Raw genomic sequence first — 13,728 nt, forward strand, 5'->3', positions numbered from 1 at the left:
AGCTAGGAATTCTTTCAGTTTTTCTTTTTCTGGGAATGTCTTAGTCCTTGTTTATGAAGGATAATTTTGCTGGACGTAGAATTCTGGGTTTGATGGTCTTTTTCTTTCAGCATTTTGAATACGTCATCCGACTGCCTTCTGGCCTTCATGGTTTCTGAGGATCACTTGTGTATGATGCATCACTTCTCTCTTACTGCTTTCAGGATTCTCTGTTTGTCTTTGTCTGTCTAGTTTGATTATGATCGGTTTCAGTGTGGTGCTCTTTGAATTGATCCTACTTGGCATTCATTGGACTTCTTGGAAGTGGAGATTAGTGTTTTTCGTCAAATCTGGGGAATTTTGGGCCATTATTTCTTCAAGTGCTCCAACTGTTATCACCACCTCTGGCAGCTGTTGTGTTAAATAATTGCCACGGATTGTTTTGATAATTGCCCCAGGAAAAAGGCTGAGGTGAGCGGGTGCTGAATCAGATCAAATAAAGATAAGCCCAGCCAGTGGGAGTTTACAGGGAGCCACCAGATAGGTCAGATAATGACAGTACTTTGGAGCTGGGCTTTGGGAGCTTCACACTGTTCTATTCCCTCCAGTGTTTGCTAGCCTGCTTGCTGGTTTTCACGGCTACCATGACTGTGAGGCTACCAGTTTTCAAGGCTACTGCTGAGCTGGGGAGAGAAGGATAGGAATGGGGCAAGTTAAAATGCCACAAAGCTCATTTTGCTTACTGAGATTCAGCCATTTTTCTTGAATAAATGTTTCTTGGAGTATTGTAAGCCTTTGGTTAATTTCCAGAGTTATGAAAAAGTTGATTCTGATCACTTTTGTTAGTGTGTTCTTGTTGATTTTACTGGGGAGCTGTTACATGGAAGTTCTTGCTCTACCATTCTGCAAGTGGCTGTCTTCCCCTTCATACATTTTAAATGGCTCAGTTTTGGGATCTTTAACTTATTGTCAAGTTTTCAACACACAAATAATATATAAACGAAGGTAGTCATAGGGTGTTCTTTATTTTTTCCACCATCCCAGTGAAGGGACACTCTGCAGAACAAGAGGTACATCATCAGGGTGGGATATAGGGTTATGGTATTGGACTGTACACATGTTCTGCTCTTATTTTGAACTTCAGCTCTAGCTGTCACTAGCTCTGTGACCTTGGGAAAATTATTTGACCTCTCTAAGCTCAAGAGTCTTCATTTGGTAAAATGTGGTAGGTTGAATAATGCCCGCCTGCCCCCAAATATATCCACATCCTAATCTCTGGGACCTATGAATTTATCACTTTACACAGTGAGAGGAACTTTGGACATGTGGTTAAGGATCTGAAGATGGGGAGATAATCCTGGATTATTCTATGGGCCTAATGTAATCAACAAGGGTATTTAGAAGAGGGAGGCTGGAGGTTCAGAGTCAGTGACAACAGAAGCAAGAGGTTTGAGTGATGCTAGGAAGGGTCCACAAACCAAAGAGTGCAGGTGGCTTGTAGTAGCTGGAAAAAGCAAGAAAATGGATTCTCCCCTTGAGCCTTCAGAAGGAACCCACACCTGCTGACACCATGATTTTAGACTTCTGACTTCTAGAACTGTAAGAGAATAAGTTGTGTTATTTTTTAAAATTTATTTATTATTTGTTTGCTTTGGGCTGCATTGGGTCCTCATTGCTGCATGCGGGCTTTCTGTATTTGCGGCGAGTGGGGGCTACTCTTTGTGGCAGTGCGAGGGCTTCTCATTGCGGTGGCTTCTCTTGCTGTGGAGCACGGGCTCTAAGCACACGGGGTTCAGTACTTGTGGCACGTGGGCTCAGTAGTTGTGGCTCGCGGGCTCTAGAGCGCAGGCTCAGGAGTTGTGGCGCATGGCCTTAGTTGCTCCACGGCGTGTGGGATCTTCCTGGACCAGGGCTCGAACCCGCGTCCCCTGCATTGGCAGGCGGATTCTTAACCACTGCTCCACCAGGGAAGTCCCAAGTTGTGTTATTTTAAGCTACGAAGTTTGTCATAGCTGGTTTCAGCAGCAGTAGGATACAAATGTAGCCTGCAGCTAAGGTATCAACAAATATTTGAGTGCCCACTTTATACCGGTAACTATTCTAGTTGGGTACATAATGGTGAACAGAAGCTACTTTGCCCTCATTTAGCTTGCATTCTTAAGTAGACACAAAAGTAAATAAAACAAGTACTTTGATTTTATATAGTGGTGGTTCAGTGAAGAAAATAGAGTAAGGGGAGATGGGGTTAATGATGGAGGAAGGAGAGTGTTGTGTGTTCCCTTGTAGCAAGTCAGGAACTTCTCTGAAAAGGTTACGTTTGAGCAGAGACCTGAGAACAAAAAGAAACAAAACCAAAAGATGACTGGCAGAGAGAACCCCAAAGATAAGGGCCCTGGGGATGGAGCAAGCATAGCACGCATGAGAAACAGCAAGGCCACAGCAGCTGGTTCAGAGTGAGGAGGGGGACGCGGTGGATGAGACCAGAGGGTAGGCGGGGGCCTGCTCTTGTAGCATCTTGTACGCCATGAAAGGAGTTGAGTTTTATTCTAACTACAGTGGGGAGTAATGGAGAGAGTTTATGGTGTGGAAAGTTGATATGACATGTTTTAAACAGATCATTTTGACTAGAGACTTGAAGGGGGCCAGAGTGGAAGCCGGGAGGCCGAAAAGAGGTTCAGGCAAGAGCTGCTGGTGGCTTAGACTGCAGTGGTGAAGAACAAGTGATTTAGGCCATAATCCGGCAGAGCAGATGTTTTTGAAGACGGCTGTGACGAGTAAATGAGTGAGGAGACCCTAGCACAGTGTCTGGTACACAGCAGGTGTCCTCAGCGGAGTTGCCATTGCTTCTGTCAGTGTCACTGTCACCATTGTCATCCTCATCAGCAGGACTGCTGCTGCAGCCACCAGGGCTACTTCAACCTTTTTGTACCAGAAAGACACGCACGCCTCAGCGACGTTCAGTGTTTGTTTCATTAGTGGTTACAGAGGGAGCTTAGAGTGATACCGTTACTGGAATTAACTGTATTATTTAATGTATATATCTTCTGAAATGTTTTGATTATTTTGAATCTCCACTCAGCTCTGTTGAAGCCACTGAGTTTGGCTTGGTTTTCATCTGAGATTATAGGAACAGGAGAAGACCTTACGTAGTGAGTGCTATAAAGGATACAAATCAGGACCAGCCCCATGGAGAGACACACAACAGAGGGTGTGGGAGGATCCTGGACATGAGTTTCCATGCCCTCTCCCCAGGACATCAGGGCCCAGCACCTTCCTGGCACACTGATGTGTTTAACATCCTAGAAGCTCCACCAGGCTTCCTTGTCCAGAGATTTTATTAGGGTTTCATCGTGTGGGCACCGTTGATCAAATCCTTGGCCACGTGACTGAACTCAAACTCCCGGCCTCCTTCCCTCCCTGGAAGGAAGGAAATATCATTCCCAGGAGGTCGGAGGCCAGGTCTAGCCCAGATCTGGTGACCCGCAGCCGCTGCTCTCTCATGACGTGGTTGGTCTTTCTGGCCCACCCTCATCCTAAGTCACCTTGTTGGCATAAGCTATCTAGGGGCCCACCTGAGGCACCTCATTGGCATATATCACCAGGACCCTCATGAGTAACAAAGACACTACTGTCACTTGGGAAATTGCAAGGGTTTAGAGGTTGGACAAAGACCAGACAAATTCTTTATGATACAACACATGCTCACACACCTAATGAATGGTGCAGCCAGTGCCCCTGCTCTATCCACTACTCCCTTTTTTTTTTTTTTTTTTTTTTTTACTATTAAGGCCCATAGGTGGACAAGTGGTTTGCTTAAGGTCACACAGCTAGTTACTCACAATAGGGCTTGTCCCCAATACTGACTTCCAATATGTGCTCTTTTCCGCTTTATTTTTTCATGTTGGGGCAGATGTGACCTGTTCCTGTAAATTTTGCAGCTAGTATGGCAGGTGCAGTTAGTGAAAAGATTGGGGTTTTTGCTTTCATTTTTATTTCTACATTTGCAGAATATTACTTCCCAGCTAAGCTGTATCAGCTGTCAATGTTTGTCCTCATTAGTTATATTTTATTCATAACTTTTAAAATCACGATGAAAAATTCAGTCAGTGCTTCCAACATTTATAAAGGTTATAAGTCCTTTTTGACTTACTGTTTTCTTTTTAAAAGTAAGAAATATTGATAAAATCAATCCATCATGATTTCTAGCCAGCACGGTGCTATTTTTCTAATATTTGGCTTCATTTGTGTGCCACTCTCTGCTTCTAGGTAGCATCCACTGTATCTTCCACGGAACTGGGCACCACTACACTTGGAAGAAAGTCACCACGACAGTGCACAACATTATCGTGGGCAAATTATGGATCGATCAGGTGAGTAAAGGTACTCAACATGCTTCTGAAGTTCAGAAGAATACCTCCCTACGTCCATCTTTGTAGTATTTAGGACATGTGAACTGGCCCCAGACTGCTGTTACTGGTTTATCAGTTTTGCCTAAGGAATTTCTCTCAGGCAGTAATCCCACCCCCAAACTCCCCGAGTTTCTATACCACAAACTATTACCTATAAATGACCAAGTTACAACATTCATTCAGGGACTACTCTCCTAGGGCTGGGTTAGGTACTATGAAGAATACAAGAAAATAATAAACATGGCTGCCATCCTTCATCCTTTCATTATTCATCAAACACTTGTTGCCGGGCTGAGTGCTAGGTCTTGGGAATACAAAGTCCTATGAGGCATTGTCCTGCCAAGAGTTATTTTATCACTGGAGATATATGACAGACGTGTGTAGGATGAAAAGTATTTGCCAAGATAGACTAGTGTAAGAGCTATACTAAAATACTATCTAGGGGCTTCCCTGGTGGCACAGTGGTTAAGAATCCACCTGCTGATGCAGGGGACACGGGTTCGAGCCCTGGTCCAGGAAGATCCCACATGCCGCAGATTAGCTAAGCCCGTGCGCCATAACTACTGAGCCTAGAGCCCTCGAGCCACAACTACTGAGCCCGTGTGCCACAATTACCGAAGCCCATGTGCCTAGAGCCCGTGCTCTGCAACAAGAGATGCCACTGCAATGAGAAGCCCACTCACCACAACGAAGAGTAGTCCCCGCTCGCCGCAACTAGAAAAAGCCCGCATTTCGCAACGAAGACCCAAGGCAGCCATAAATAAACAAACAAACAAACTGCCAAACTTTCTAATTCATTGTCAGTTTGCTCTTAAGACAATGGTTGCAGTAAATTCAGAAGAGAGAGGGACTACTGTGTGAGCAGTCAGGAGAGGCTTCACGGTAGATGTGGGAACGAAGCTGAGTCTTAAAGAGCTTTTTGGGATTTGCAAGATAGAAAGGAGGAGAGAATGCAATGAATAAAGTGTAGAAAGGCCCACCATATGTAGGCTTGAAACCGTGAGTAGAATACTTTAAGCACAGAGTTCATGAAGGGTACGCGTGGAGGATTGGTTTGGGAAGGTAAATTATGTGAATATCAATGTGTGTGCTGAAGGTCGAATTATGCCACTAAACACGTGAGACAGTTTTTTTAAAAAAGGTCATTTGGCCTTGATTCCAACCTGGCATACCAAGATTACAAAGGGATTCCACAGCATCTCAGGGTTGGCTAAGACCTGAACCTTAAGTACAGGAAAGCTAGAATGTAAGATTGAAAAGAATTATGAGGCATGGGGCTTAGCATATATTCAAGTCATCCAGTCTGAATAAAACCAATCCATGATTCTTTTCTTTTTATAGTCTGGTGAAATTGATATTGTGAATCACAAGACAGGAGACAAGTGCAATCTTAAATTTGTTCCTTATAGCTACTTCTCTCGGGATGTAGCAAGAAAGGTAAGAGAAGTTGAAATTAAAATGTTTTTCACTTAGTGTGTATCCCATAGAAAGTCTGCTCCTTTGGAACTGGTGTAGGTGGATGGATTGTGTGTGTTCAAAAAAAAGGAGAGGTAAAGGAGAAAGCAAAAGACAACAAGTTAGAGGGTAAGAGTCAAGAGCAATGAGGGATTGGCATTTCCTGGCAGTCCAGTGGTTAGGGTGCTTTCACTGCCGTGGGCCCGGGTTCTATCCCTTTTCGAGGAACTAAGATTCTGCAAGCTGTGCAGGCATGGCCAGAAAAAAAGAGAGCAATGAGACTTGAAAATGGGAAACACCGAGGAAGGACGAAGGAAAGGGTTACCGGAAGAAGGCATGGGTACTTTGAAGTCTGAGTGAGAGTTCTGGTACCACCGCAGTGGAATTGTGCCGTGAGTTTTGATGGGAGAGTGAAGAAATCTGTTTGTGGCCCTCTCTGATTTCTGGAGAGAAGAATATAACATAATTCTGAGTACAGTCAGATCCTTTTCCTACATATATCATTACAACAAAAATCTGTACAACAAAATGGTAATGAATCCTCCAACTCATGAATCAGTTATTTTAAGCAGCTCAAGAAAACATAACAAAATAATTTGAATGGCTCCATGGAGTTTGTCATAACAGGATTTAACCAGTATTTACCCTAGGACTTCGGTTTCCAGAGTAGTCAGGTAAGCTAACACAGCGAATGCCGTACTCCAGAGCCCTGCTCTCCCTCTTTGTAGGTGACAGGGGAAGTGACAGATCCATCAGGAAAAGTTCACTTTGCCCTTCTGGGGACGTGGGATGAGAAAATGGAGTGTTTCAAAGTACAGCCAGTCATCGGGGAAAATGGGGGTGATGCTCGGCAGCGAGGCCACGAAGCAGAGGAAAGCAGGGTCATGCTGTGGAAGCGGAATCCTTTACCGTGAGTATCAGTGTGGGTCCCGCCCGGGTCCTGCTGTGACCTCAGCCGTGGAGCAGTGTTGTGGCATTTCTGCCTTCCTTCCTGCTTAATTCTGTGAGGGACTGAGCGCGGGACATCGGAATCTGGAGAGATGACCAGAAGGTTGTCCCTGTGTGGTTGGGTTGTAGCATGCCTTGTCCCAGGAAAGTTCAAACTACTCAAACCACGTCTGCCAAAAACATTTGGTGTGTCCTAAAGGTCCTTTGAATTGTGATTCAGAAGGATGTTTTTCTATAATTTAGAGTAAAACTATTCAGAAGTGGCTAGAGGAGAAAGATGCCTACCACCTGTGGCCCAAAGGCCTAGCAGCAGTATAAAGGTCCCTGAGATAACGTGCAGGACTTTGGAAATAAATTAAGATGGAGGCCATTTGTCTCCTGTCATTATTTAATATGTTCAGTCCTCCGTAATAGCCAAGATTATCCCAGAAAGAGGTTAAAAAGAAAGCAAAGGAAACAGGAAGAAAGAAGTTTTATTTAGTAGAATGCTTCATCCTTCCTAATTTCACCTGAGCATAGCACAGGCCCAGAAAACTATCCAGTTGAGTGATCCTGGGGAGGGGATGGGGAATGGTCCAGTCGGGTCTCTTAATTAGGTGAACCTGATGTGGTCCTAGAGTCTTTCCATCTGTAGAACAGCCTGGGTGATGTAGCCCTTGTAGTGAGCTTAGTTGGTGCTCTTTAACAAGGGTCTCAGCTCTGGCATTACCCTTCCTCTTTCTCACCCTTTACTTTTAGGAAGAATGCAGAAAACATGTACTACTTCTCAGAGCTGGCTCTAACTCTCAATGCCTGGGAAGCTGGCACTGCCCCCACGGACAGCCGATTACGGCCCGACCAGAGACTGATGGAGAATGGGCGCTGGGATGAAGCAAATGCTGAGAAGCAGCGCCTGGAGGAAAAACAGAGACTTTCCAGAAAGAAGAGAGAAGCCGAAGCTATGAAGGCCACGGAGGATGGTAGTGGACGCCTTCTACTCTGTTTCCCAATCCCGATGCGTGGCAAGTGCCCATGTGTTTTCGGCTCTAATTCTGTTTTTCTTTACCCTCTTTCCCTTTTAGGCACGCCCTACGATCCCTACAAGGCACTGTGGTTCGAGCGGAAGAAGGACCCCGTTACCAAGGAGTTAACCCATATTTATAGGGGAGGATACTGGGAGTCTAAAGAGAAACAGGACTGGAGCTCGTGCCCGGACATTTTCTGAACCGGCCGTGACAAAAGGAGGAGGATCCAAAGGAGAAGAGGACAGAGGATGCGCGGGGAAGCTGGCGGCTGTGACGCTCTTACGGAGAGCTTTCCTCACGTTTGTCTGTCTTAACCAATCATTTTTTCCAAATCAATCACCAGAAGCAGACACCGTTGGTGGTGATTGGCTGGTTGCCTTAGCTGATTGAAACTGAAATCGACTTTCTGGATACTGTGTGTGTGTGAGGGAGAGGCGTCGTGGCTGAGTGTAGTGTCACCCCACTTCTGCAGAGTCACGTGCTCTCGACTCTTTCCTCTCCCTCTGCCCCGGCTTGAGATGCTGTCCCTCACCCTCCCCTTACAGAGCCTGCCCAGGCAAGACCTGCGGAAGAGGATGACGCGGGGGCGTTCCGGTGCTGTTCAGGGCGAGAGCTGATTTTAGAGGTTCCCTTTAAAAAGAAACACGTAAGACTTACCAACAGAGGCATCGTGAATGCTCGTGGTGGAGCTTAGGCGTGACGTTGTGAAGTGTTCACAAATGGGGTCAATTTAACGGGGTGTCTGTGCGGAGAAAACCGTGGCACTGGAACACTTGCGAGAGGGACTGTTTTGCAAGGCCGGGGCGTTCAGAGTTAAATTCTTGGAAGTTTCGATCTTCACTTGCGTAAAACACCCTGCTGCTGTTCTCCATCTTCTTTGACAGCAACCGGGGCCACTTGGGTGGTCGGTAGGAGGGTTGCCTTATCCTCACAAAGGGGTTTTACGGACTTGCTCAGGCGGAGAACTTCTGAGAACATGAGGCAGGATGGAAGAAGACTGCTGGCCACTCTTGCTCTCCCCGTTCCTCCTCTCCCCCGTCCTTCATTGCCTTTCCTCTCTTCTCCCTCGCGCAGTACTGACTCGGGTTTGTGCCCTGTGGAGCAAAGCATTACCTGTCCCGTTCTGATATACTTCAGAATCTGAGAGAAGGAGTTTATCTGGAATAAGTTTTCACCATCTCTCAAGCCCCATGGACTGGAGCCACCTCTGGAATAATGCATTAAGTATCTGTATAGTATATATATGTAGAGAAAAATCTAATTCTTTTTTGGTTTGATTTTCCTTCTTCCCATTAAGATTTTTGATATCACTTGTCTCCCTGGGACTCTCTCTTGGACACACTGATGTGGATTGGAGCCCCCTCTGCTTTCCCGCTTTCAGGGGCAGACAGATTCCAAACCTGAGCAGGATCCCACCCAGCCGTTACTGAGCAGGGACTTTGTCCATGGTTTGTATCATGAGGTGCCCACTGCTGTCTAAACTCTGCTCTTCTAATTACCTGACTCTTGAAAATGAAATCCTAACCTCTTTCCTACCTTTTTTCCTTCTCTTACTAGGAAGAGTATGGGTAGAAAGTCAGGAGGGTAATTTCCAGTTTCAGCCTGCCTCTGTCCAAATCTCAGCACACAGAGCTGATCCCCAAAAGAGCCGCCTTCTTCCTAGGAATCGGGGCTAAAAGCCCCGTCACGTGGGGTGGGTAAGAGAACTGCTCCTGCTGGGCCCTGGTTTCCTTCATTTTTTTGTTCTGTATTTGTTTAAGTTGTCTTGTTCAGAAATCTAACCCCCCTGTGCCACCCACCATTGGTTGAGGATCACAAATCGAGGTGCCTTCCTTGTATGCTTTTTTGTTAGTGTTTTTTGTTTCTGTTCTTTAACTGCCGAGCCTCAGCCAGGGTGAGTCCTAGGGGGGAGAATCATTCCAGAGGAAGCCATCCCAGCAGGGAAATTGGATTTATACTGGGTAAATAGCACTCTTGTTCCTTCCCTGCCATCCCTTCCTTCCTAGCTGTGATGAGCTTGAGAGAGGGACACCTCCTGGGGAAGTTCCTCCTATGAACTCTATTCCCAGCATAAGCAAGGGATTATTCCAGGGCTGCTGCTTCTTTCAAGGAGGCCCATAAAAGCGTTGATGTAACTGGGGCGGTGGGGGGGGGGGCGGAGCTTTAGACAGCGGGAACTCCCCAAACAGGTGGAACTTCCCTGCTCTGTCTCCCGCCCCCGCCTCCCCATTCTTCCTCCACCATCTGCACTACGTTTCCAGCCTGATTCCCAGTGAGGTTCCTGCTAATGGAAGAGGCTTCGAGTCCTTCAGGTGAAATAAAGTCACATGAAAACAAAACTATATATATTTTCGGTTTTTTTGCCTTATTGTTTTTTTTCCAAGAAAACTACTAAATTAAATAATTTTTAAAAAGTCATATTGTTTGTCTGATTCACTTCTACTTAAGGAGGAGACAGTGGGAAGAGGTGGAGAAGTGGCCCCTCGGTGATTTGTTCTTGGCAGTCTGGGAACTTGACATTCATGGGAGATGGAAAGAAAAACTGGGCACGGATTTCCAGATGTTTCGACTATTCAGCAACATTCCGGAGGACCTAATGACCACATGAGTAGTTTTAACAGCCCCTGATGCTTCAGTGCCATGTCACTGTCAGGGTCCCCCCTTGCCACAGGGGAACGGTTTCTAGTGTTTTTGATACTGGGCCTGTTTCACCTTAAAAAATAAAAGTTTTCTTCAATTTAATTTCTCTTGCCCATTTAGATTTTCAGGATCTTAGTTAGCTGTTCCGTGTAAGGATTCAAATTCTCTATTTTGAAACATAAGCAATTGAGTATTGATTTGAAGACCTTGGAGAGAAGTAAAGGACAGTGAAAATGCTTGTTCAGTTTTTCTCTGCACAGTTCAGGGAGGGGAGAAGGTGGGCAGAGTGATCGAAGGGGCATGGAGAGGCCTCCGATGAGGGTGAGCGCCAATTCCTGCCTGGAGGGGGGGCCCGCACGTCACTGAGCATCTGCTTCTGCGTCCAGAGTGCTGAGACTGGAGCTCTCAGCATTGCCAGGCTTCCACTTAGACAATTTCAAGAAGTATATTTTACAATTGTCATGTTGAATATGAGGAAAGGCGCTCAAAAAATAAACTAAATAAATTTACTCAAGGTCACATAGCTGATTGATTAGTCACAGTACTGGAATTCAAAGCTGGGTTGGTTTAACCCCAGAGTTTGTGACCTTTACAAACTTGTGCTCTGTGAGAAACTGGGTTGGAAGGCGGCTGGTAGTTAAGTCATTTCCTCCTGGATTATACGTCGTGCAGAAATGCATATCTCTGTTTCCAGAAGCTTCTTAATGTGGATAATACAATTTTGGGAGTCCCACGTGAAGGAAGGCGCATTGAAGCATTCTTTTTTTTTTTTTGGCCATGCTATGTGGCATGCGGGAACTTAGTTCCCCGACCAGGGATTGAACCCACGCCCCCTGCACTGGAAGCATGAAGTCTTAACCACTGGACCGCCAGGGATGTCCCGGAAGGAGCATTCTTGAAGTTCAGCCTCCTGGCTCCTTGGTTTCTCAAGGCTCTCATGCTCACAAAATCAGCTATGTTGTCAGGGGTCGTCTTTTCTAGCCTGGTTCTTGGGAAGGCCACTTAGCCTTGATGTTAAGTATCGGCAACGTTTTTTTTCTGGCAAGCTAAAAACCATGGTAGTCGACTCGACGCTTGTGAGAGCTGCATCCTGCAATTTTGAATACCGTATGGTATGTAATTTCCTCCAATAGGGTCAGTCCAATGTACCTGAAACATTTGAATAATCCCTCCTTTAGTCCTTTAATGGGCTACTGTGACATGATGGGTTGGGATGTGGATCCCGAGGAGTGTGGCTTACTCATGATTCAAAATTACACCTGTCAGGGACCTCTGAAGTCCCACAAAAACGTTAAACCTATAAATTTCAAAGGTCTGCTCTACTTTCTGCAAGATAAGTGAAAATCAACCTATAGTATAGTCCTAAAAGGAAGTGTAGAAAAATCTTTAAAATTTATTCAGTATAAGGTATATACCTTGTGAAACCCTAAGATTATCAAAATTTAGAGCTTGCTTCTAAAAGTTTATAAAGCTTTTGACCGGTACTGTGCCCTGCCCTGTGGGAAGCATCTCTCAAGCCCTCCCTGGCTTTCCCTTCTGAAGCTCATAAAATAATCTGTGGTTATGTTCTCCTTAGTCTTTCCTCCCTACTGTCTTTTCAAGTAGAGCGCTCCTTTTGGGGTTCACAATGATCCCCCAGGGGAAGGAAGCAAGCTGGTCAGATGAGGCATCTTTAAAAGCAAGAACTAAAGAGCTCAGAATCTTCTGTAAGTAGCCTTGCAGAGGTCACACCTGAGTTTGACCAGGTGATTTAAGAAGTTAGTAAAGAACCAGTTGGCCCTGAGATAGGTATGGCTAGGAATGTCTCCATTCGTTCATTCATTCATTCAACATTGACTTCCAGCTTGGTAAATAACATTAGCGATACAAATGGCAAGAAAGCTCAGATAAACGGGCAATTACAATCTAGTTTGATAAATGGCATGAAAGCACTGTAGAGGGGCAACAAGCCTATAGAGAGTGGGGAGGGAGGGGATAAAGACATGTCAGGGAAGCCTTCTATTCAATACAACTAGGAGAATGTATCTGAGTTGAGAGTTGCAGGTTTAATAGGGGTTAGGGGAAGGGCACCGTATAAGATGCTGCATGGATAAAGATGGAGAGCAAAGTCGAGGAAAGCATCCTGCTTTTGGATGGCTGCATGAATGGCTGGAGTTTAAGGTCAAGGAGAGAGGGCACTGATACAGTGATGGAGAGAGGTAAGGCCCAAGTCATGGAAGTCTTTATATACCACATAAAGAATCCTTGGTTTTCGTTTTCAGCAAGGGAGCCAGTGAAAGATTTGTAAGCAGGGTGATGGGTTCCAGTGTGGAAAATGATTGACAGGTAGTCAGATCAATTAAGAGATTGGAGAAGTGAGAATGAAGAGAAGTGCAGGGATTCCAGTGCACTGGAATGAACAGCACTTGACTATGATTATTGGTGGAGAGCAGAGGGAGGGAGGGAGGAACTTGTATTTTTCTGGCTCAGGAAACTTAAAAGGAAGGTGGTAGCAAGCTAAACAAGTCTAGAGGGAAAGATGGGTTCATTCTGGGGCATTCTGAGCTGGAGGAGCCTGTGGAGAGGTTGAGTAAGCGATTTAAAACATAGGCCCAAATGTAATGGCTACATTTTCGTGAGAACTGAGAATGAGATGCTGAGAGAGGCTGCACATTAAAATCACCTGCAAGTTAAAAAAAATATATAATCCTGAGCCCCATCTGCAGAGATTCTGATTCAATTAGAATTAGGGCTAGCGTAATTTTATATATATACATATATAAACGCAAGGGTCACAAAATTATGAAATGGGAGGAGGAGGTGGGATAAATCAGCATATTAGGGGATATTATTAAACCACAGCTCGCTTCTCAGAGTTTGAGAGGTCTGAGCCAATTCCACATTTTGACAATGTCTATATGTTTCAAATTTTTTAAACGCCAAGATGAGATTACAAAAATTGAGGTATACTTTAAATAGTTAGGTTTAGCAAATCAATGCTTTTAACATACAGATACAGGGACTCTATGTATACTTCATGAGGAGGTAACATTGAAAATTGACATTTGAAATCTTTTTTTTTTTTTTTGTGGTATGTGGGCCTCTCACTGTTGTGGCCTCTCCCGTCGCGGAGCACAGGCTCCGGACACGCAGGCCCAGCGACCATGGCCCACGGGTCCAGCCGCTCCACGGCACGTAGGATCCTCCCAGACCAGGGGACGAACCCGTGCCCCCTGCATCGGCAGGCGGACTCTCAACCACTGCGCCACCAGGGAAGCCCGACACTTGAAGTCTTTACAAATGGCCTTCCTGTT

At 45.4% G+C, this 13,728-nt stretch overlaps 1 protein-coding gene across 2 annotated transcripts in view; it reads left to right on the plus strand.

Annotated features, from left to right (window-relative positions):
- Nucleotides 1-10,135, plus strand: part of OSBP (oxysterol binding protein) — a 34,186-nt gene extending 24,051 nt beyond the window's left edge. Inside the window, exons 10-14 of one of the 2 annotated variants that reach the window (XM_082627600.1) lie at nucleotides 4,246-4,349; nucleotides 5,730-5,825; nucleotides 6,572-6,753; nucleotides 7,530-7,750; nucleotides 7,853-10,135. In XM_082627600.1, the coding sequence (XP_082483726.1) occupies nucleotides 4,246-4,349; nucleotides 5,730-5,825; nucleotides 6,572-6,753; nucleotides 7,530-7,750; nucleotides 7,853-7,995 (746 nt within the window). In that variant the 3' untranslated portion in view covers nucleotides 7,996-10,135. Of the gene's footprint in view, nucleotides 1-4,245; nucleotides 4,350-5,729; nucleotides 5,826-6,571; nucleotides 6,754-7,529 lie in introns of both variants that reach the window. The other variant, XM_082627599.1, reaches the window with a different exon arrangement.
- The last annotated feature ends 3,593 nt before the right edge of the window (nucleotides 10,136-13,728 follow it).

The sequence above is a fragment of the Mesoplodon mirus genome (genome assembly GCF_964341445.2).
Source record: "Mesoplodon mirus genome assembly, chromosome: 7".
Classification (NCBI taxonomy): Eukaryota; Metazoa; Chordata; class Mammalia; order Artiodactyla; family Ziphiidae; genus Mesoplodon; species Mesoplodon mirus.